This window comes from Danio rerio, chromosome 9 (assembly GCF_049306965.1).
Source record: "Danio rerio strain Tuebingen ecotype United States chromosome 9, GRCz12tu, whole genome shotgun sequence".
In the NCBI taxonomy this organism is placed as follows: Eukaryota; Metazoa; Chordata; class Actinopteri; order Cypriniformes; family Danionidae; genus Danio; species Danio rerio.
In genome coordinates, this window is record NC_133184.1 from 4,278,818 (window position 1) to 4,303,920 (window position 25,103).

The 25,103-nt window shown below is 36.2% G+C and overlaps 1 protein-coding gene across 11 annotated transcripts in view; it reads left to right on the forward strand.

Moving 5' to 3' along the window:
- Window positions 1–25,103, forward strand: part of kalrna (kalirin RhoGEF kinase a) — a 273,633-nt gene that overhangs the window by 108,105 nt on the left and 140,425 nt on the right. For all 11 annotated transcript variants that reach the window (XR_012385103.1, XR_012385104.1, XR_012385105.1 and 8 more), the window contains exons 6-10: window positions 5,020–5,142; window positions 9,419–9,610; window positions 11,986–12,117; window positions 14,649–14,879; window positions 23,670–23,792. Coding sequence is in view for 6 of the 11 variants with exons in the window: in XM_017357741.4 (XP_017213230.2) it covers window positions 5,020–5,142; window positions 9,419–9,610; window positions 11,986–12,117; window positions 14,649–14,879; window positions 23,670–23,792 (801 nt within the window). In the remaining 5 variants the exon portion in view is untranslated. The remainder of the gene's footprint in view (window positions 1–5,019; window positions 5,143–9,418; window positions 9,611–11,985; window positions 12,118–14,648; window positions 14,880–23,669; window positions 23,793–25,103) is intronic.

The window sequence follows — 25,103 nt, forward strand, 5'->3', positions numbered from 1 at the left end:
GAATGAATGAATGTCTGGAATTCATATCTTATGAGCACACTGGCTTTCAGTGCTGAGAATAGGAGGTTCGGAATCCTGCCCTCCCTCATTGTTGTTAGATTAGCGGTCCCCAACCTTTTTATTACTGCAGACCGGTCAATGCTTCCCAAATTTATTTTAGTTGTGGGGAGGGGGAGTGGGGGGGGGGGGGGGGGGTGGGTGTTAGGTGGTTTACCTATTTTTTTTAGAGAATGACAGGCTGACAAATCATTGCTGCAACTCTGATACAAGTTTTATCAGGACGCACCTCCATTGGAAATAACAAACTTATGCAAACTCTAGAAAAGATGCAATATGGTCGCCGTTATTTGCGATCTCCAGCAGTTGATCTTCTTGCACAGACAGTGGATTCACCTGATTTGCTGACAAATGGGTTGCGGATCAATTCCTTGGCAGTTTGCGAGTCCTTCACCAGGCCTTTTCCCCTTAGCAAAGAAACTTTCCAAAGACTTCTGTTTCTTACACATTTTGCTGCTTATGGGTTAAATTTGGGTGCTCAAGTGACCGAGATGTAACTGAGAGAATATGGTCATTTTTCAAAATAAAAGATTGTTCAGACTCAGATAATAAATAAAAACAGAAATAATAATGATTTCTTGTGCGGCTCGGTACCAATTGATCCACGGACCGCTACCGGTCCGCAGCCCGGTGGTGGAGGACCAATGGGTTAGATGACTTGATTAACTTTTTTCAGTAACAGTGAAACTAGTTTAAAACTATACTTAAGACATTATTCAAAAGTGTGAATATTTTATGTTCATTTGGTAAAACAGTTTGTGTTCTGTCCTGGTTTTTGCAGTGGAAACACGATGGTGCCGTGGAAGATTCTTGTTGATTCACAGATTCGATTTCAAATGTTATTTTTATTTTACAAGTATCAGATTCTTTCAGTATCAGAAGTTTTCAATTTTTGATTCCTAACCCTAGTACCAGGCTTATAAACTGTGTTTGTTAGCAGTGCATTTTCTTTAAAAACACTATTGGTTGGAATTAAGAAAGGGTTTAGGTCAGTGCTTCGCTAGTTTCAGTTTCCAGTTTCCTTTTATTTTTGTCATTCAAAACACCACAGTAGATTGTAGATCCCAGTAGATTGTACTACAGAATGAAATTATGTTACATCAAACCTAGCAAGAACATAAAAAAAATATTAGAAAACACTATAAAAAACTAACACATTGAATAAGCTTTAGTGATTTCATAAATATATAGAACCATAGTTACATATATAGAAAATAAACCTGTTTAAAATCACAGAAAGGAGTAGATAAGTACTGAAATACTTATTTGTCATAATAGTTATAATTTTTACAATTTGTGCTAATTTACCAGTTTATGCATTTATAACGGGCGAGGTGGTGGCGCAGCAAGAAGGTCGCTGGTTCAAGCCTCGGCTGGGTCAGTTGGCATTTCTGTGCGCAGTTTGCATGTTCTCCCCGTGTTCGTGTGGGTTTCCTCCGGGTGCTTCGGTTTCCCCCACAAGTCCAAAGACATGCGGTACAGGTGAATTGGGTAGGCTAAATTGTCCGTAGTGTATGTGTGTGAATGAGTGTGAATGGATGTTTCCCAGTGATATGTTGCGGCTGGAAGGGCATCCGCTGTGTAAAAATGTGCTGGATAAGTTGGCAGTTCATTCCGCTGTGGCAACCTCAGATAAATAAAATTAAATAAATATATGGATCTATATGACAAGCTCCGCCTTCTATGGTATGTGTATTTAAACAGCATACTGTATATAGTATCCCTACTACAAAAAGTACTCTAAGTAACATATTTCAGATTCACAAAACTTAAAAAAGCAGCCTCTAGTCATTTGAAACGTGCAACAAAATGCACCCAGCGCAACGTATTTTACGCTAATGCAAAAATGTAGGCTGAGACCCCTATTTCCAATGAGCCTGGGTTACAATATCATGGCTGTTTAAAAGTATGACCTCATACTAACTCCATCCCCACTTTATGATAGGGGTGAGCATGAGATAAATGTTCAGACATGACGTGGAGGCCCGTCTGAAGCTAAGTATGCATAAGTGCTTTGTTCTGATAATTTCATTTCGTTCAGACCGCAGACGTTTATTTTTAGAAGCTGTTCACGCAACCTTTCTCTCATCGCGAGCGTACAGGATTGAAAATCATTTGTCTGTCAATGTGCCAGGCCTCCTAATGTCTAAAGGCCAGGATGGAGCAGTCATTCTGCTAATTAATACCTCTGTCCAACTTCTCCTAGAAGCAGCCCAGACACATTCGATTTAAAACAACCGCTTAATGTAATAGGAACGCAGTCAACTAGATTATCAATTTAGCTGCCTCTTTGCTCTTATCTTGATTACACCGTGGGCGCAATTAATTTGAAGTTCTAATTAAATATTTATTTTAGACAGCTATTTGGTTTTGAAGGATACTTTGTTTATAATGCAGAAGCAGATGATGGAGATAATGGCTGTGAATCATGGACAGAATTTGTAATTGTATTTTGTATTTCCATGTTTTATTAGGCTTCATTTGTCATTTGTCATGTACACATCAAGGCATGTTTATCAGTGAATGAATGTAGTAAACATTTCTTTATACATTTGATGTGTAAAACATGTACATTTATTCATTCTCCTTCAGCGTATTCTCTTATTGATCAGGGGTCGCCACAGTGGAATAAACCGCCAGCTATTCCAGCATATGCTTTACGCAGCAGATGGTCTTCCAGCTGCAACCCAGTGTTGGGAAACACCCTTATACACCCATTCACACACACAGACTCATACACTACGGCCAATTTAGTTTATTCAATTCCTCTATGGCGCATGTGTTTGGACCTACACAATCTCACGGCAATTCGTAACTTTTTTGATTTAGTGGCTAATTCGTATGAATTCGTACGATCTAATTCGTACCATTTAGTACGATTTGCTCCTCCCCCAATGACGGTTGGGTTTAGGGGTGGGGTTACTACGCCTCCTTTTTAAAATCGTACAATTTCGTACAAATTAGCCACTAAACTGGCAAAACGTAAAATACTTAGATCAGGCTGGTTTGGACTGTGGGGGAAACCGGAGCACCCTAAGAAAAACCCACGCCAACATGGGGAGAACATGCAAACTCCACACAGGAACACCATCTGGCCCAGCCGAGACTTAAACCAGAGACCTTCATGCCGTGAGGCAACAGTGCCAACGTATTGCCCTATATAATCAGTTTAAATCAATTTAAGTAATATTATTCACTAATTAGCAAATGTTTATAGGATTTATTCATAATTTCTGAGTTTTTAGTGATATATAATATAAAGGTAATAGTCTGCCTGTTAATAATTAGGGGATAGGTTCAAGTTCTGTCATTATTTATATATATATATATATATATATATATATATATATATATATATATATATATATATATATATATATATATATATATAATATTACTATTATATTTGATAGCTGATAGCCGTGATATATTTAAGTAATATCAGCACCCGTACAGCCTCTTTACCCTTTGTGTATTACTCCACCCACATACAGCCAGCAAAAAGCAGACACTACAGATCTAAACTTTAAAAGATGCTTGCTCAGCTGTTTAACTGTCAGCTTATGATTTGAATCCAACGTGGAAGAAAGTAGTTCCTCATACAAAAGGGTTTTTGGGACTTTCCGTGTTTGATTTTGCCGTCAAACTGTTGTATAAACGCAATATCACACGATATGGCTGTATATACATCATAGGATATGGCAATATACAGCCATATCGCACTGCTACTCGTGTGATATTGCTCATATGTATATATATATATATATATATATATATATATATATATATATATATATATATATATATATATATATATATATAATATATATATATATAAATATATATATATATATATATATATAATATATATATATATATATATATAAATATATATATATATATATATATATATATATATATATATATATATATATATATATATATATATATATATATATATATACATACAGTTAAAGCCCACCTGAATAATTATTGTATATTGTATAATAATTATTATTAAATTAGTTAATTTTTGTACCCAATTTTTGTTTAACGGAGAGAACATTTTTTCAACACATTTTTAATCATAATAGTTTTAATAACTCATCTCTAATAAGTGATTTATTTTATCTTTGCCATGATGACAGTAAATAATATTTGACTAGATATTTTTCAAGACACTTCTATACAGCTTAAAGTGACATTTAAAGGCTTAACTAGGTTAATTAGGTTAACTATGCAGGTTGGGGTAATCAGGCAAGTTATTGTACAACGATGGTTTGTTCTGTAGACTATCGAAAGAAATATTAGCTTAAAGGGGCTCATAATTTTGACCTTAAAATGTATATCAAAAAATTAAAAACTTATTTAAAATTTTTATTCTAGCCAAAATAAAACCAATAAGACTTTCTCCAGAAGAAAAAAATATTATCAGACATACTGTGAAAATTTCCTTTCTCTTTTAAACATAATTTGGGAAATATTAAAAAAAAATGAAAAGCAGGGCTAATAATTCTTACTTCAACTGTAACTCGTGTTACTTGTAATTCATTACCCTCAACACTGCATGTATATAAGGCAAACTCTGGCATTGGCAAGAAGGCAATAATAGAGCAGAATGTGTATGTTCAAGATAGTTGTAAATCCTTTAAAAGCTCCAACAACTGATATCAGTGTTTCAGCGCAGTGTTTTATCAACAAATGCATTTGTCTTAATTACAAGTGTTGCCACGGCAACACCGCAAATGGGTTCCTTATCATCTGCTGGAACAGAATGCTTCAGATGTTTACATTTGTCATTCTGTTATCTGTTGTGTGTCTGTAATTCATTAGTCGTGTGTTTAATTAATAGTGTATGATGGTGATAACGAACCTTCAGTGATGTGTAAGCGATGTGTAAAGACACAGGAATGGATGGTGGATTATTTTTGAAAAGGTCTTTTCTTCCTGGTCTCTCTGCAGATGTTTGACTGGATCAGTCACAATAAGGAATTGTTTCTTCAGAGCCACACGGAGATCGGTGTGAGCTACCAGCATGCTGTGGAGCTACAGACGCAACACAACCACTTTGCCATGAACTCAATGGTATGTCAGTCTGTGATGATAGTTTTTTTTTATTTATTTATTTTTTTTTTTTTTTGGTGATTTCACATTCTTACTTGATGTTGTCCACACAATAAAGTACATAAGGGATTAGTTCACTGAGAAATCTAAAATTGTGTTATTAAAGGGGTAAGTTCACCCAAAAATCATTTACTCACTCTTTACTTCCAAATCTTTTTTTCTTCTTCTGTTGAACACAAAATAAGACATGGGAAAGAATGCTGGAAATACAGTAAACATATTAGTTTTAATAACTCATTTCTAATAACTGATTTATTTTATTTTTGCCATGATGACAGTAAATAATATTTGACTAGATATTCTTTAAGACAATTCTATACAGCTTAAAGTGACATTTAAAGGCTTAACTAGGTTAACTAGGCATGTTAGGATAATAAGGAAAGTTATTGTATAATGATGGTTTGTTCTGTAAAATATATAAAAAATAGCTTAAAGGGGCAAAAATTTGATCTTAAAGTAGTGTTTAAAAAAATAAAAACGGCTTTTATTCTAGCCAAAATAAAACAAATCAGACTTTCTCCAGAAGAAAAAAACATATCAGACAAACTGTGAATATTTCCTTGCTCTGTTAAACATCATTTGGAAAATATTTAAAAAAGAAAAAAAAAAAATTAAAAGGGGGGCTAATAATTCTGACTTCAACTGTGTGTAAGCATCGACTTCCGTTGTATTTGGTTTTCTTACTTTGGAAGTCAGTGCTTACAGGTTTTCAGCTTTCTTCAAAATATCTTGTTCTGTGTTCAACAAAAAAAAAATAAAATAAAATAAAATAAAAAATAAAAAAACTCAGAAAAATTTGGGGTGGTTAAATGTTAATTTTTGCATCCCTTAAAAGAAAAGATTCCCAAACTAGAGCCTGCAGGCCAAAGTTGGTCTGTTGTAACCTTTGTGACACTTTGTTATTAATATGATCAGTTAAGTATCTTAAAATGTAATTTAAGCCTTATTAAACATTTATGTTTCCTTCAAGCTATTTTGCTGCATACTTAAAAAGTTTGTTTACAGCAAACGTCCTACCAGAACAAAATCAAACAAAATCAGAAAATCTAATAAACAATAATAAAAACTTTACAAATAAATATTGTTATGTTTAATTTAATAATAGGCATAAGCTGTTGGGTACTGACAAAGTTACTGACATTAGGAATTTATGTTTTGTTAGTGTTGCTAATGCTGTTTGATGGAACCAATATCATGTTTTTTATTAATATTATTCATAATAATTTGTGTTTTTTCACACTTTATATGTATAATTAATAGGCTTAAGGATTTTTTTGTGCAAATTCTGTACTGTAAAATGGTCTTAAATATTATTTTGTTTAAAATTAAAAAAAAAAAGTCTTAAATAGAACCTTTAGAAGCCTGTAGACACCCTGCTTTCACTTGTGTGTGAACGAGTGTGGAAAGCGATATCTGAAAAAACACTAGCTACATTTTCATCCACCTATTTTTATGCACATTTTGCATATGCGCATAAAAACCAGTTGATGGAAACGCCATAATGTGCATACTCTGCAAAAAATACTTTTCTTACTTAGATTTTTTGTCTTGTTTTTTAGTCCAAATTATCTACAAATTCTTAAATCAAGAAGCATTTTCTAGACAAGCAAAACATAATGTCTTGTTTTAAGAAATAATACGCCAAAATAAAGTGAGTTTTTCCTTAAATCAAGCAATATAACCTGCCAATGGGGTAAGCAAAATAATCTTGTTTTCGATTTGTGATAAGATTATTTTGCTTACCCCATTGGCAGATTATTTAGCTTATTTAAGGAAAAACTCACTGTATTTTGGCGTATTATTTCTTAAAACAAGACAATATGTTTAGCTTGTCCAGAAAATGCTTCTAGATTTGAGAACTTTTAGATATTTGGACTAGAAACAAGACAAAAAATCTAAGTAAGAAAAGCATTTTTTTGCAGTGTAAATTTTGAAAATGCGCATAAAAAACAACTAAGTAGGATAAATGTTTTATTCGATAAGAGAAGATGCGCATAAACTGCGATGGAAACTTTTACCGCACAAATTCCAGTATGCGTATTAAAAAAGGTCACTGCATGTCAGGATTGCCCTCTGAGGCGCAAGTCAGTCATTAAATAAAGAAAAGATTTACGCAGCTTCTCATTCTGCAGCAAATTCTGATTTTACTGTTGATATTTGGCGCCAGTTTGTCAGGAAGTGACAATTTTGTTCGCTTAGACTCGTCGGATGGAAACGCTGCTTTATTCGCTCATCTTTTATGCGATAATCCCGTTTTACGCATAAAGTTAATTAGCATTTTTGGATGGAAACATAGCTACTGACAAACGCTCCTCTATCTGAAAGGCATTTCTCCTCTACCCTTATTTATTACAAATAAACCAGTGTGGGTGAATAATCTGTGTTTTTATGAATAGAGTTTCTTTTGAATTCTTGTGTCCTTATCATAGCTAGTGAAAGTGAAATAATAATGCAAATAAACAACCCAATTCTATCCAGGCAGTCAAGCACATTCACATCAAGTGCATCTGAAACCAAGCTGTAGTATAGTGGCGTATGCAGAATGAAACTCGATCCAATAACTCTAAACTTTCCATGAAATATGTCATCGATCTAAAACATCTGATTGCAGCAAAATATATTATCTTTGGTCACTGGTTTCCTTGTTACAGTGTAGCTGTTTACTTAACTAATTAGTAATAGTAATTAATTACAAAAATTTATTACAAGGCTGCCTGGAATACTTGATTCTGATTGGTCAGTCACAACATTCCAAAGTATGTTATTCTAGGATAACAACCACTGAATCTAATGGCTCGTTTCCACTGACTGGTACAATACGGTACGGTTCGGGTTGGTACTTGTCACCTTTATCAGGCTTGCGTTTTCACTAGCAAGGGTAGCCTTTTGGTGGGAGTGGTGTATGACAAAGTTTCAGTCGACGTCATGCTCGCTTGAGAAATTGTCTACAAAAAAGCTGCACAGGTCGCTCACATATCATATGAAAAGCATTTCTTACAAAACAGACGCTTCACACACATAAATACTTGTGTATAAATGTTTATTACTAACTTTTCTATGAACATGAGTTGATTATAACTGTAGATTAATGACAGTGCGAAATAGCCTACTGTAACGTTTGTAATTATATAAAATAAATAAATAAATGAACATATATGAACACATACAGACCCTTACAGTCCCCGATACGTTACCAACTACAGAAAAAGTACACACAGCAGACATTTCGTCCTTAATTAGGTTCAAAACAACACAAAGTATAGCCTACAGTCAGTGAAAACCTCTTATCTGTGTCTGTAATCTTCAGCAGCACATGTCATGCAGCCTCTGTTAGAGAGTCATTCCATCATTCCCAGTTCATATTAGTACAAAAGGTGATGATAAAAATGAAAACAAGGCAGTTTGTTCACGTTTGCTGAAGAAATAACGTGCTGCTTGGCTTCCCCTTTTTTCCGCACTCCATTATCGCGTTTGTCCTTTCTGAATGTGTCATTCTCGCGTTTGTAAGCTTCTCACAGGGTCGGGTTTCCAAAGCTTGTCAATAATCATTGACGTTATTATTATCAGCTCAAGTAGTTTGTTATTTCAGATATAGACGCGCGGCGAGCGCAAGTAATCTCTCGCTGTGCATTTCAAACATGGCGGGTCTTTTGTTTACATTCTGGCTTGTTGCGTAAGCGAATGACGTATCTCAGTAAACCAAAAGCGTTCAGCTGCGCCTCTAGCTCTGCCTTTTGGTACCCTTGCTTGTGTTTGAGTCCCTTTTGAAAGGGTGCCGAAAAAGTGGTACGGTACGAATTGGTTTGGTATGCCTTATGACAGTGGAAACGGCCAAAAAAGCGTACCAAACCGAACCGTACCGTACCACTCAGTGGAAATGGGCCATAATAACACAGGCTCATCAGGGAACTTCAAATAATCTCGACCTTCAGTAAATACGTTCACATTCATATTTATATGCTTGACTGTCACGGCACAGGTTTTGACTGTTTGGCACCATCCTGTGACTGAATAATGAATAGGTTAGTTTATGCTCCATTCAGCCGTTTTTGTATTAAAGACTTAATAAACTATTAGAGCTCAGAATAATGTTTTTGTTACTAGTATTTTTTACTAGTAGCAATGTAATAAGTGGCATAAAGTACATCCAGGCGTATTATGAGCATGCCAAAATGTGTAAATGGCTCCTACTTTCACCTACAACACCTGCCATGCTCTTTGATCTCCCGTTTCCCAGAATGCCTATGTGAACATAAACCGCATCATGTCGGTGGCGTCGCGGCTGTCGGAGGCGGGCCACTACGCCGCTCAGCAGATCAAACAGATCAGCACTCAGCTGGATCAGGAGTGGAAGAGCTTCGCGGCTGCTCTCGATGAACGCAGCACCATCCTTGCCATGTCTGCCGTCTTCCATCAGAAATCTGAACAGGTATAAAATTCCTAATTACTTCATCTGTGTAGGTCTCACAGAATGCAAAAACTAATAAAAGTTCCATACAATGCCCTGATTCAAGATGTTAAATTGATCTATGATGTAAACATTATTGAGTATATCTGGGGTAAGATGAAGAAGGAGGCATTGAAGATGAATCCAAAGAATCTTGATGAACTCTGGAAGCCCATTCCAGATGACTTTATTAATAAGTTAGTTGAGTCATTGCAGAGATGTATGGATGCAGTCCTCCAAGCTCATGGGAGTCACACAATAGCAATTATTTTTTCACTGCACTTTACATTCTATACTGAACATTGATTCTATTAAGTGACAAGACTTTTGTCTAAGCAAAGTCAGACCTTACTGTCCTAATTAAATAATTAAACATAATCAAATCAAGGCATGATCATATTTTATTTTGGTAAAATAAGCATAATCAAATAAACCATACTGTCACATAACCAGCGATCGCTCCCCAGAGATCGCTGGTTCTCACATGAACACTAGGACTACACTTCCGCCTTCTTCTGGACTACATAGGCATACATGCACTTCTCCCAGACACTCACGCCTGCTCACTCATCCAACTTGATTACATTCGCACACCTGAGGACTTTCAGAGACTGATTAGTAACCCTACATAAACCACTCATTCACTCACCCAGGTTGCCGAGTCTTGTTAGCTGTTTCAGTTACTTTACAACGCGTTTCTCCCTGTCTTGTATCTTCGTGGTAGACCCTAGCCTTGTTTACCTTTGTTCTCCTGTTTAGCCGCCTGCCTTTTGACCTGTTGCCTGTTATACAGACTACGATTCTGGACTGCCTGAATATACCCGTTTGCACCAGTTTGATCATTGCTTGAATAAACCTGGATCTTACCTCCAGTTGTCTCTGTCACTCGCCCCCATCGTTACAGATACCAAATGATCAACTAGAAGTATTGTTATTATTTGTTGTTCCTAAATCTTGGATAGGCGACAAGACTTTTGTCAGATAGTGTAGTGTGATGTACTGCGATAAAATAAACATGTGCAAAATAATTATATTTTATTTGTCAAAAAGTATTTTAATAAATCGGTATACAGAGGTTTATTTTAGCTGGAAGGATTGACTGAGATATCTTTAACCCACCAAAGTAACCTTTTTTTTACACCCGAGTTGTGTTGTGGATGAAATTTTGGATAAATTACAATTTTATTTGACAAAAGAGATCAACAGAGATGTATTAAGAGTTGTATTTTGAAGCTTTAACACTGGAGCTACCAGAATTCTATGACTACTAGAATTACCATAGCAGTCATTCTGACCGTTCATATAAGATGTTTTATTGTCACGTCATTGTCACGGTTTGTTGACAGGACGGAGACAAAAAAGGTGTAGGATCCAATTGCATTTAACGATGATATCATGCAGTAACAGAAAAACCAAGATAGTACGTTTACATTCAAATGCAGTACCTACTGAGTAGTAGGCGGTTTCGGACGCAGCCGTAGTCTTTAGGAACTATAGTTCGCTCTCAGAGTTCACTAGCGAACTACAATGCCCTCTGGTGGTTACAGACAATCATGACAGTCATATTTAAATTCAAAGCTTCTATAAAATAATAAAATTAAGCTTTAAATGTCTGTCATCATATTTAATTAAGTCATCACCCTAAGAAAACTATATTTTGCTAATACAGCCTATACATGTATAATTAGCCTACTAGACCACAGGTGAATGTCCGTGCCTCACTTTTATTTTCACTTGGCAGGGAAGAAGGCTATTTCAAGGCGCCGAATATGCTATTCTGAAAGACATATGTCAATTAAAGTTATGTTTTTGTCATCAGAAAGTTATGTTTTTATGCAGGAAGTTGCAAGGCAACAGAGGCACGCCACAAGTCACCAGACGCTGAAATGCATACAGCCATTTTGACTGCTATAGTAGTTCTTGGTAGAAATAATCAGAACTTTTGTGTGTGTAGTCTTTTTAATAAAGCAATGATGTTATTTTAACAGCTGCAACAGTTAAAAACTGTCAAAATGACTGCCTCTTTAGTTCTAGTGTTAAGATATATGAAAACACAGACAGGAATTAATTTCAGACTTGCATACGATTCATTTAAGATCATCAGTATGAGCGGAGTGATATGACACAGTGCATAATCATGCATTAAATTCGCCTCATTACAAATATAAACGTGTGCCTGTTGCCTCATTACAAACATACAAGGCAAACGTCACAATATAATGTTAAACTAATGAAATATTAAGTTAAATAGACCACATGCTTCTTCTTTTAATTACAGATTTTTATTCTGCAGCACCTTGAAATAATAATTGCAGTGATTTAATCATTTCTAATTGTGCATGCTTCTGTCTGTGCAGTTTTTGTCTGGTGTGGAAACATGGTGTAAGATGTGCAGTGAAGGCGGCTTGCCATCAGAGATGCAGGATCTGGAATCGGCCATTCATCACCATCAGACGCTCTATGAACAAGTCACGCAAGCATACACTGAGGTGAGAACACGACTCTAGCCTTTTATTATTGTTCTGGGACAATAATCAGTGTTTTCTGACCAGAGTGGATGACAGGTCTCTGTGCCTATGTTACATAATTAATATTGTTTAAACACTAACAATTTAGTGAACCGGCCCTAATTAATCTGAAGACACAACAGGAAGACAATGCAGCAATGTTATTGTACTACTTTAGTTTATCTTCCTCCACCCTTTTTATCTGCCCTATGTATGGCTGAATAATTATCTCACAGTGCTGTTAAAAGATCTGCCATTAGAGAAAGTGTTCTGTTATACAGTATATCTTCTTTAAAACTTGTCAAAATTCAACGTCATTGTTGTTTAGAATTGAGGTTGGTTTTCACACAATCAGATCTTTGGGTCTCAGTATCTCAGTTTCCGCCATGTATAACTATTGTGAATATAATTTACATTTAACGAGCAATGCTGGATCAGTCATTTGCTTAGAAAAGTTCAGGGTTAGTTGTGTTATGCCTAGTTCAGACTGCGTGATTTTTGCCCTGATTTTGGGTCGCTGACAGGTTTTGAGAAATCGCAGACAAATGCCTGAAATCGCAGGCAAATCGCTGCTCGTGCACGTGAGTGACAATCACACAGTATGAACGATCAAAGATGCGATCTGAGAGAATCGCTGCTGAGTCGCCGATGCCTGTGAGATATTTGGCGTGCTGAATATCTGGAGCTGTCGGCGATTCAAATCATGCCGTGTGAAATGAGTTTTGACTGAAAATAACATCATCGATCGCCTACAGCCAATGAGAGAGCGGCATTCACTTGTGTGTGCGTGTGCGTATACCTGCTACAGGCCAGCGGGAGGCTGGGGGAGAAGTTAAAAGCGCTCTTTTTCAGTTTATTTGGACACTTGAAATGGAGGAAAAACTAGTGGAGGTTTGACAGGACTCAGGAGCAAACGTGTCTGTTTGACGTTTCATACAGAAAGAAATTAGTTTATTATCAAAGTTGAGGAGAAATGGCTAATTCCCTTTAAACGCAGGTGAGCAAACATGTACATGTTCTACCCCATTAAAGGCTTCTTTCTCATTAGGTAGTTAATAACAAAAGATATACTACGTGTTTTTGGCTGTGAGACGTAGTTTGGACGAAGTTCGGCGATTCTTCTTATAGTAAAGTCATGCAATGTGAAAGTCCCTGTCGCGATCCATCTTGCAGTGTAAACAAAGCAGCGACAAAACGCTAGCTCAGATAGTCATGCAGTGTGAAAACATCTGTGACACGAATACTTTAAAAATCATGCAGTCTAAACTTGGCATTAATCTGTCAGGATATGTAGAAGCTGAGCATTTGAAATGTATATAAAAACAAAGAGGAAACATGGGAGTTTATCTTTATTTGGCTGTGGATAGAAAAGTCTGGATTTGTTTGTGGAAAAATAATTTAACTATAATTAAGGAGTTACATTTAATTGTTATATTTCTTTTTTTTGTCAAATAGTTATACATAGTGAAAGTTGACAATTCCAGGGCAAAGGGTATTTATTTTATTAAATTGTAATAAATCCTATTAAACTTTTTAATCAATAATAATATGTAAAATTAAATGGGTGGTCTACCACGATATCATATTTTAGACTTTAGTTCATCTGTAATGTAGCTGTGTGAACATAAACAACATCTCTGAATGTAAAATGCTCAAAGTTCAATGCAAAAGGAGATCTTGGCCTTTACAGAGTTAGCTTAGCAAAGCCTACATTGAACGAACTTTGGGGACTACAAAAAAATACATCCGGGCCAGTGAGATCGCAAACATAATTTAACCATGAACACACACTGTGCATCTAAGGGCCGTGGCTAGAGGCACTGTATTGTGATTGCAGAGAAAGCTAAAATGGCATCCAAACACTGCTGTTTTCACTTCTGTTTTTGTATTTGGGCTTTCAAAGGACCCAACACAAAGAGAAAAGTGCTTACAGTTCAATATTAATTAGGTTTCAGAGAATTATAAAATATATAGCAAGCATTTGACAAAGGACAGCTTGCAGAATGTCTCTCAGGTCAGTGCTGGATTCGGTTAAAATCTCCTCAAAGGAGCAGCTCCATCAAGCTGAAGCTGTGGACTCAGAGCCACAACCTGTAAGTGTGACATGCAAAAGGACATGACAAAGGACATGACAAAGGGAGTAAGTGGGGGTTTTCGTTCAGTCAGTCAGTTCGTCGGTCTGTCACTCAGTCGACATTGGCCTCTAGTGGACTAGCACTCGCGAGATAAATTTGAGACCTGAAAAAGCATACAAAGCGACCTCTAATGGATTTGCGAAACAAAAACTGCAACAACAAAAAAAAAGTAGCTCCTGGGATGTATTTCGCACCAGAAATGTATAAAGGGGTACGTATTAACAATGAGCCTGAGTTGCATTTAACAGAGGAACGCTTAGCTTTGCCTAGTGAACCTACTAATCTAGTTAATTTCTTTGCACTTTAAACTGAATACAAGAATCTTTGAAAATACCTAGTAAACTATTAAATGCTGTCATCTTTTTCATCTCTCTGCAGGTGAGTCAGGACGGTAAGGCTTTGCTGGACGTTCTTCAGCGGCCGTTGAGTCCTGGGAACGCAGAGTCACTGACTGCGACAGCGAACTACTCTAAAGCCGTGCACTGTATACTGGACGTGGTCCACGAGGTCCTGCATCATCAGAGACGTCTGGAGAACATCTGGCAGCACCGTAAAGTCCGTCTGCATCAGAGACTGCAGCTCTGTGTCTTCCAGCAGGACGTCCAACAGGTATATTAATCTTCACACACTGTGTGTTTTCACTCTCTCAGGCTATCCTTACATCCAATCACCTACTGCACCTTTAATGATACCCAACCAAAGTCATGTAAACAAACAGACGAAATGCACACAAAGTTTGTCTGAAAACATTATTGTGTAAAAAAAAGCCCCTCGGTGTTCCTATTGTTCCAAACTCTGCATCTTTGCCGCAATGCAATATAATAACAACAAAAATACATTATTCACAACTTACCAAGAGATTTCACTCATTTATTTATTTTTTTTGTACAATATATTTATTACTTTTTTCAATTTGCATATCACAACAGATTACACAATTACAGAACAATAATCATGAAGGCACAGCAAACTTTTTACCCCCCATTCTCCCTCCCAACAACCCATTCCCTTAAAAATAAATAAATAAAATTAAATAAATAAAATAATAATAAATAAACAAATAAATAAATATAATAAAAAAGGGGAAGAGAAAAAAAAGAAAAAAAAGGGAATATGTTTAAATCAGGTAGTCTGTTTAGACCATGATACTTCCCATATTCTTAAGCTTGTTCTTGTTGTAGTAGACCGTCAGCATTTACATTGTACTTTAGAAAGTTATTAAAAGGTCTCCGGATATCTTCAAACACATTTTGTTTCTTTTTGACAATGTACGTGATCTTTTCCATTGACATATGCGATGCCATTTCTTTAATCCACTTTCCTATTCTTGGTTCATTTATATTTTTCCAATTAAGAGCAATAATACGTTTACCTTGTAAAATACACATGTTTATGAATCTGACCTCTTTGCTTTGTAAAAAAGGGCTGACAGGAAGTTAGGATCTAATGGTAATTTTTTTAATAAAATTTGGTCAATTATTTCAATAACATCTTGCCAAAAGGGTTTCACTTTCATACGTTCCCAAGTACAGTGATAAAGTGTTCCTCTTACCTCATTGCACTTTATACAGGTATCTGGAATATTATCATTAAACTTGTGCAATATAGCAGGAGTTACTGTATGTATGTTCGCATTAACCATTTGTACTGTACGAGTTTCAGGCTACTATTGATTGTTTGTATCTGAGCTTTCCTAAATGCCTCATTCCAGTCTTCTAGAGATATTTCATCTACTATATCTTCTTTCCATAACTTTAGTTTAGATTGCTCATTTTATCATGAAACCATTCCGCTACATTCTTGCAAGGGTATACTGGTTTCAAATCTTACTATTATATTTTCCCATGTCTGACATGTGCTGTAATTCATCCATAATAGTGAAGCGCAGAAAGCTGAATGATCAAAATTGTCAACAGTTCGTCAATTCAGAGTTGTCAAATAATCTTTAGTGGTCTTTTTTTGGGTTGGCTTTATAGATGTTTTTTTATATTCTTTTGAGTATTCTCAGTGTCGGCTTTGTGCCCAGGAGAGCAGTTAATATCTCTCCATTAGCCTCTTTCAGTAGGTCTGTGGCTGGATTGAGTTTAAGGTTTATCAGAGCGGGTCAGCCCTGAAAAACAGCCAACAAACTCCGCCAAATCAAGATCTGAACCAGAACCAAAGAGCTAAAATACTGTAACGACAAACCGAGCAGCCCAATGGAGGCCAGAGAACAGCACAGGAGGAACATGCATAACATCTCCATTACATTCAACAATAAAACTGACAATACTCCACTCCTGTATTTCTAAAAGCATAAACCTACTCTTCTCTTCTGAGCCTTCTCTCTTTCTGTGTGTGTTTGTACTTGTTTATGTTGTTGTTTGTGTTGTTTGTACTTGTTTATGTTGACTGAAATTGAAAAATGACATCGGTATGACCTAGTTTAGGTGGTTTATGAGCATGAACATGTCTTGTGTACTTGTAATTCGAAGCACTGAAAAATAATACTTACCGAGGTGTTTTGACATTCATAATTTTTCATAATCATAATAATTCACAAACCCATATTCAATAATAATGATTGATTGAATCATTTTTTTATTGAAACTGTGACAGATTGATAAATGAATGTGAACATAACAGATCTAAGAAAAAATGATAAACAACTACCATAACAACAACAATATATATATATATATATATATATATATATATATATATATATATATATATATATATATATATATATATATATATATATATATATATATATATATATATATATATATATATATATATATGAATAAAATGATGGTGTTGCTAGCCACATTCTATATAGAAAGCACAGGCTATATAGAAAGATAAAAAGAAGAAAGAAAAAAGGGAAAATGTATCATTATTTTTATTATTTTATTATGTTTATTGCTATAATAATAATAATAATAATAATAATAATAATATATTCAAATTAATGATAATCCTGTAATAATAATAATAATAATAATAATAATCTAAATAAATGTAAAGCTGAATTAATGATTAAAATATTATACAGTAATATATATATATATATATATATATATATATATATATATATATATATATATATATATATAAATATATATATATATATATATATATATATATATATATATATATATATATATATATATATATATATATATATATATATATATATATATATATATAAATATATATATATATATATATATATATATATATATATGTATTTTTTAAGTATATTTTTGGATGGATTATTGTAATAGAATATCATAGAATATTATTAATAATTTTAAAAATCTTCTTTAATTTTAGTGATGCTAAATTGTGAAGTGATGCAACAATATGATCATATTGGAAATGAAGGGGATGAAACATTAGTCTTTATTGTCTCTGTGGTATGCACATATCTGTAAACCTACCTCACAGCTCTTTCTGTATTGTGTAGTTTGTATGTTCAGCACAACAACAAAAAAATAATGAATGAATGATTAAAAAGCCATTGAATTTCATAGGTTGTTTAAAAATGTAATTTAGCGTATTCTGTCATGTAGATACCCCCCCCCCCCAAAAAAAATTTTTTTTTCATAATGTTGAGCAATAAAATACAACTCAGTATTGATTTAAAACATCTATGATGAAAAATTAATAACTTTATTTTCCACATAACTAAGTTACACACTGTGTATTTATTTAGTGTCAAAATTCTGTCACTTTCGTCTTGTTCTTTTTTTGTTTTGGAGTCCAGACACTAGTGCTGTCATGTCTAGTATGTGGTGCTCAGGTTGAGTTTTCTCTGGTAAAGCACTCATATTAGTTGAAATGGTAGGCTACAAATAATTAATTCATTATGAATCAATTAATTATTCATAAATGATTAATTCACCACCACCTATGATGATGATGCCATCATCCATTGCGATGTTTCACATTAGACATTGTACAATGCCAAATTGGTCAACATCGCTTATGTTTGCCTGTTTGTTTGTTAATTGTTTCTGCTTATAGCTTCCTCTTGTCTGCTGTCCTGTGCCAGTTCATCATCTTTCTTTCCAGTATCAAGTCCTGTCTAGTCGTGTCCAGTCTTGTCCAGCCCTGCTTTTCCCTGTCAGCCCAGTCAAGTTTGTTTTTGTGTCTCAGTTATGTTTTTCCCTTCGGGGTAGTTTTTGTAATCTCTTTGTTTTATTTGTCCCTGCAACTGAGTCCTCATCCTTTCCAAACCTCAAACCTGACATTTAGTTAGTTTGTGCACATTAAAATATCATATGTATTGTATCTCACGGGATGCACTCTGTGTCAGATCTACGCACTGCTTTTTATTAAGGAAAAAAATGTATTTGACCTCTTAAGGTTGAGAGTTTAGAGTGTGTTTGACCTGCTGATTCGTTCAACCATCGCTCAGATTTTATGCTATGCGTGAAAGCTAAATAAATCTATTTCTGGAGTTAGGTTTCCCTCTCCAAACCCTGATCGGGTGCCTGCGATAGAACCTGCTGAAGACTTTAAATACAAACATACGGCTCTAATAAATCTGGATCAATGATTTGAATGAGATATCAACATGCTGGATGTTTTCTGGGAGACAGGCTGTAATTATCAGCCATATTTGGTGATGTTAGTTTGCCTCACCCTGAAATGTTTGCAATTCTTGAGTAATGGGGGCCAAATCTCTTCAAGTGTGCGGTTAAATACAGGTAATGAGTAGGCTGAGTTATTTAGAGTAAATGAACAGACCTCCCATGCTCATACTCATTGAAGTCATGTTTATGTTCATATGCTAAATATGTTTCGCCCTTTGCATGTCTCATTTATGCCAATTCACTGTCAATATCCTTTTTATAAAAATTAAAAAAAAAAACATTTAATTAGATTTAGTCTTGTGCCCCGTGCTTTCAGAACTTTATTCACAATGTGGTGAGATTCAGTTTGGCTGTCTTCACCAAACATGACACAACAGAAATATTTCAGCCACTACACTCATTAGAGATAACGTTGGGTCGTTAGTGGGTTTACACGAGAATAGCAGGCGCGAATGGCACTCGCAAAAGAAAGTTGAGATCTGAAAAAGCATTCACAGCAGTCTCTGGTGGATTCACGAAAACAACAACTGCAAAAAGCGTACTTCCTTATTTCACGATCTCTTTCATTCATTTTCTTTTTGGCGTAGTCGCCACAGCGGAATGAACCGCCAACTCATCCAGCACATGTTTTACGCAGCGGATGCCCTTCCAGCTGCATCCCATCTCGGGAAAGCATCCATATACACTCAGTCATGCTCATACACTACGGACAATTTAGCCGTCCCAATTCACCTGTACCGCATATCTTTGGACTGTCGGGGAAACCGAACCACCCGGAGGAAACCAACTCGAACGCATGAGAACATGCAAACTCCACACTAAAACGGCAACTGACCCAGCCAAGGCTCGAACCAGCGACTTTCTTGCTGTGAATCGACAACACTACCTAGTGCGCCACTATTTCACGATCTCCAGAAATGTATATAGGGGTACATATCAACAATGAGCCTGGGTTGCAAACGAGATAACAGAGGCAGTCCCATGGTCCGAACTATTCAGAATCTGTGACTAGGAAATGAGACTCAATCACGTCTTCCACGTTCAGTGTGAAACCAGCAATGTTGGATAATCAAAAGGAAGAAAACATGAGGTAAAAACTTGACCACAAGAGCACACTGTGAACAGAGATTTGGGATTTTTTTTTTTCCCCTGGCCAGAGGGGTTTCCAGACCTGGCGTTCTCATCTCTTGTTCTAGCGAAGTAGTCTTTGGGCCCTATCATACACCTGGCGCAGTGTGGCGCAAGGCGCGGCGCAGTAGTCTTTTGCTAGTTTCAGCTTGGCGCAAGAGTTGTTTTGAGGCGTTGCACTACGCTGTTTAAATAGCAAATGCATTAGCGCTCATATGTGCGCCCATAGGCGTTCTAGTCTAAAAAGGAAGGTGTTCTGAGGCGCACTGCTGGCGCGTTGCTGTTTCAAGAAACTATAATAGATTTTTCAATAGACCAAAACAAACTCGGTCTAAAGTTGAGCACAGAGTTGTGCCTCGCTTACACACTGCTTAATACACACAAGATGTAGAGCAATACGCAAATATCTTTACATATAAAATATTTTTTAATATTAAGGATATATATATAGGATATAATAAGAATAGATATAGGATATAAATATAAAGGATTAAAATATTACAAAACATATTATTTTCTAGCCTACATAAATATGAAAAATCACTGCTTTTATGTCTTCTTCATCTCGGGAGGCTTTTTCAGTTCATTCATAACAATTTGCTTTTGTATAATGTTATTATCTATTATATCCATATTTATATTTGTTTTTATTAAAAACAAGCTTAGATTTGCCCACCTGTCAGGTTTTAGACCATATGGGGCACAGCATGTGTTTTAGGATATAACTCAGGTTTTTGAGCTCACTTCGTTATTGTTATTCATTTATTTGTTTGCTGGAAATTAGAACTGAATTTAGAAATAGTTTTGAAACGAATATTTGCGCTTAACAAACGGAATTTATTATTTATAGGCTAATTGTTGTCTGTGCGTAAAGATTTCCCTATCCACGAGAGCGAAAGTGAAAGTAGATCATTTATCTCTCATTCTCGCGCAGTAGATGATTTATTTAACCGTTTTCGTACTAGTAAAATGTTCAGTTTTTCCACTTACACTTACTTTACGTCATGTAAATAGCGAATGTGCTCTTTGCGCGACGCAAGGCTCTTAAATGGAATGGGAAATGAGACTCTAATTGGTTTATTCTCAAAACACACCTATAACTCATTAAGAAAATAAACTCAACCCTTTTAGACCAGCGTATTTTTCCGTCCTTAAATTAGCAAAAATGCGTTCTGCCATGCCCTGAAAGCGTTTGCGCCCTGCGTTTTGCGCTCTGCGCATGGACCGTCAAAATAGAGGCCTATGTGTTTGGTATTTACAGATATAATCTGTCATTATTTTGATTGTGAACTTTTTATTTTTTATTTTAACATCACTAAAGACCGATGTTGTTAAAGCATGGTATGTGCAAAAAAAAGTTATTTTGTCCAACAATTCAGTTGTGGTTTATGTCAACATTCAGGATACACATGCCTGAATGTTTCAGCAACACTCATGATTTTCCTCATGATTATTTCTTGTATCAGATTATTCTCATTACACTGCAAGTTTGATTAGGTGGAGTTCTTTATACAGTATAAACAGTCATTACAGAGCAGAAACAATAACTATAAACACGACACAGATTTTATTAAAGACAAATGCACTCAAAAAGTGACTTTTGCTGCTTGTTCAAACTACTTATTTAAAATTATTTGAATTAACACAAGTCTTTAGTGTTTTGCGACAACTTGATTGTTTAAAAAAATAAGTAGATTAAACATAAAACAATTAAGTTAACTTTGTGTTGGGACAACATGAAGGATGGAAGCCAGCATTTTTACAGCATGTCTGCTTGTTTGGTAATCAAACACTGAATGTTATAGTATTCTGAGTGGATTAACTTGACCAAACAGGTGTTTGTGACTAAACCGTTGCTGTGAGCAGTCATTTCCTGTCTCGGTCTCATCATGCAGGGCTATATTTATCTCATTAACAACTGCTAATGTGCATGTGAAAAAGGAAGCTGTTTATAGAACGTTCAGTGGCACTTTAATCAGTGTAGTAGAAACAAGAGCGCTTTGACGCAATTGTTTGCATGTTTGATTATCGATGTGTCATTTGAAAACACGCAATGTTAAAAATAAACAGAAGTGGAGAGTGGATACTTGGTGTTGGTTACTAACATTAAAGGAACTAGAGTTCAATACAGATCATTTTGCTGTTTAAGTGGTTCAATGTATATTAAATATAGAAATACTTAACCATAAGGATCTATTTGGTACCTTTAGTTACCATTTGTTAAGAAGTAAGAATTGAAAAGCCAATATATTTATTAATCTGACTTCATGGTGCCGATGTTTAGTTGATAAACAGTTTAAAAACCAAACAGGTATTTTTTAAAACTATTGAATTGACCTAAACTAACAATATTAATTTTGAAATAGTTCAAAATCTTCAAGAGTTCACACTTAGCTGATGATTGTTTATGAAGCTTGTTTGGCATGCTGTCCTGGGGAGAGAGCCTTGAGCTCATAAGATCCTCGAGCTCGGGGCTCCCTCCCATTTGCAAGGCGAGAGGCGAGAACTCCCCTGCTGTAGTAGCTAATGAACAGATAGTGTTTGCTCTTAAGAGATAACTACTTACTAGGAGCATATCAATGGTGCCGATTTGGATTAGTCAGTTAACTTAAGTTGCATGTTTTTGGACGGTGGGAGGAAACCGGGGAACCCGGGGGAAATCCACGTGAGCATGGGGAGAACGTCTAAACTCCGCACAGAAACGTTGGCTGGCTTGGTAAGGACTAAAACCAGTGACGTTCTTGCTGTGAGGCAACAGTGCTAACCACTGGGTCGCAGTGCCACCTATGTAGGAAAGGAAGAGGTGTAGGGGTGGAAGGGGGGAATCTTCAAAACAAAGATGGCTGTCATATGGAACTTAGGGTTGTAATGAAGTTCACGGCCCTTTGGCCGCCGGGAACAAGGAGGCGAAGAACCGACAGAGTTTAAAATATTTATTTATAATATGAACGGCAGCTCCTCACGGAGACTGCCGTCTAAACCAAAACAAACGGACGGCAGCTCCTCAAGGAGACTGCCATCAAACTGAAAGCAAAAGTAAAATGCCCGGGCCCGGTCCTCTCTCGGCTTCCTCTGCCATCGTTCCTCCTTTTATCGTCCAGAGCTCCTTCCGTGGGATCCGAAGCAGGTGCGCACCGCAGGTGTATCCACTTACGCGGTGGCCTCACTCCGTTCCCACGGCTCTCGGCCACGCCCCCTCACCACAAGGGTATTTATAGTGGATTAGGAATCGTCTGATTGATGAATCATAAAATTGAATCATGCCTTGCCGGATGCAAGCATTCATTAGCACATGATCCTCTCGAAATTTGTTTATAAATAAACTTCACAAAGTAAATGAAAATAAGATGAACTAACACTAGATTAAATGTTTGAGGAAATGCTGACCAATGGAAACTTTCATGTAATTGCGGGTACATTTCAAGCATTTTACATACATTTTCCTTGAAGTGAAATGATATACAACAAATAAACAGTATAATACAGTAAATACAGTAAACTGAATCCATTGTTAATGTAAAAAATGCTTAAATGTAATAGGAAACATTCAGTTCTGTAAACTGGCTTTATATCATATTGTTTGAACAGCCTAATAAAAATGAACTGCGCTTGACAGCCTGTCTTTCAACTCTGTGTTGTGTTGTTTTGTCCATGCACTGAATGGATTATGTGTGTTTGTGTGTTGCAGGTGATTGACTGGATAGAGAATCACGGGGAGGCTTTCCTCAGCAAACACACTGGTGTGGGCAAATCCCTGCACAGAGCCAGAGCCCTCCAGAAACGCCATGATGACTTTGAGGAGGTGGCACAGGTGAGATCCAAACCCAATTCAACCCAAACCACACCTAGTCAAGACCTTCGTCCACAGGCTGTCAGATCCAAATCCTTATTTAAACCTCCTTCAGGGTGAATCCATCCATGATGCATCAGAATTCGAGTTATCCAAAAATAGGATAAGGGTGCAGCTACACGTCTGCCGGTTCCCGCCTCTGAATGAGTGAGTTTTAGATACGTTTTAACAAAACATCAGCGAAGAAACACCAGCTACCGTTTCGGAAGTGTTATTCCAGAGCAACACAAAGAGCACACAGAAGCATGAAGCATGCAAGGCATGCGCCGTGGGTCATGCCAGTCACTCGACACAGAAGTATAAACCAGCCTTTAGGCTTACTTTATTAATTATTATGGGATGCCACAGTGGAATGAACCACCAACTATTCCGGAATATGCCCTTCCATCTGCAACCCTGCACTGGGAAACATCCATAAACTTTCACATCCACACACGCACCTATACAATAGCCAATTTAGTTCTTCCAGTTCACTTGCGGTGCATGTGTTTGGACTGTGGGGGAAACCGGAGCACTTAAAGGAAACCCACACAAACACAGGGAGAACATGCAAACTTCACATAGAAATGCTAACTACTGAGCCATTGTGCCAAACTTTGTACTTTTTGTCATTGTAAAATAGTATCAGGTGTTAACTGTTATTTGTTAAAGCAATGTTAAATAAAAAGCTGAGCATTAAGCTGAGGAGATTCGGATCACTATACACTAAGCCCTGGCTCTCGCATCCACATAATTCCCCTGAGATGAATAATCCATAATAGTCTGGACGTCAGATCATGAGTCTCAGTGTCACGAAGAGGGCCCGAGACAATCTGACTCCGTCTAAATAAGCATACGGGATTTGTTTTGGCTCAGCCACTATTGGTAACCAGTGAAACTGAAATTCGCGGCTATTGTACATCTGCTTATCAGACATAGAATATACAAGAACAGACATATGATATACAGAGAAGATGAGACACGGATGCCTCCAGACACTTTCTGGACATGTTTTATGCGTGATGTACCATGTATATGTGTGTGAGAGAAAATGTACACTGCAAACATATTTTACTTATTTAAAGTTTGTCTTGTTTCTAGTCCAAATATCTAAACATTTCTTCAATTAATTTTATAGACAAGCCAAAAATTTTGGTTTTGAAATAGTAAGTCCAAATGAACTGATTTTTGTCCTTAAAACAAGCAAAACAATCTGCCATCTGGGTTTTCAAAGTGAAAACAACATTATTCAACCCAGGCTCATTGTGGAAACGTAGTCCCGCGAACGTTTGT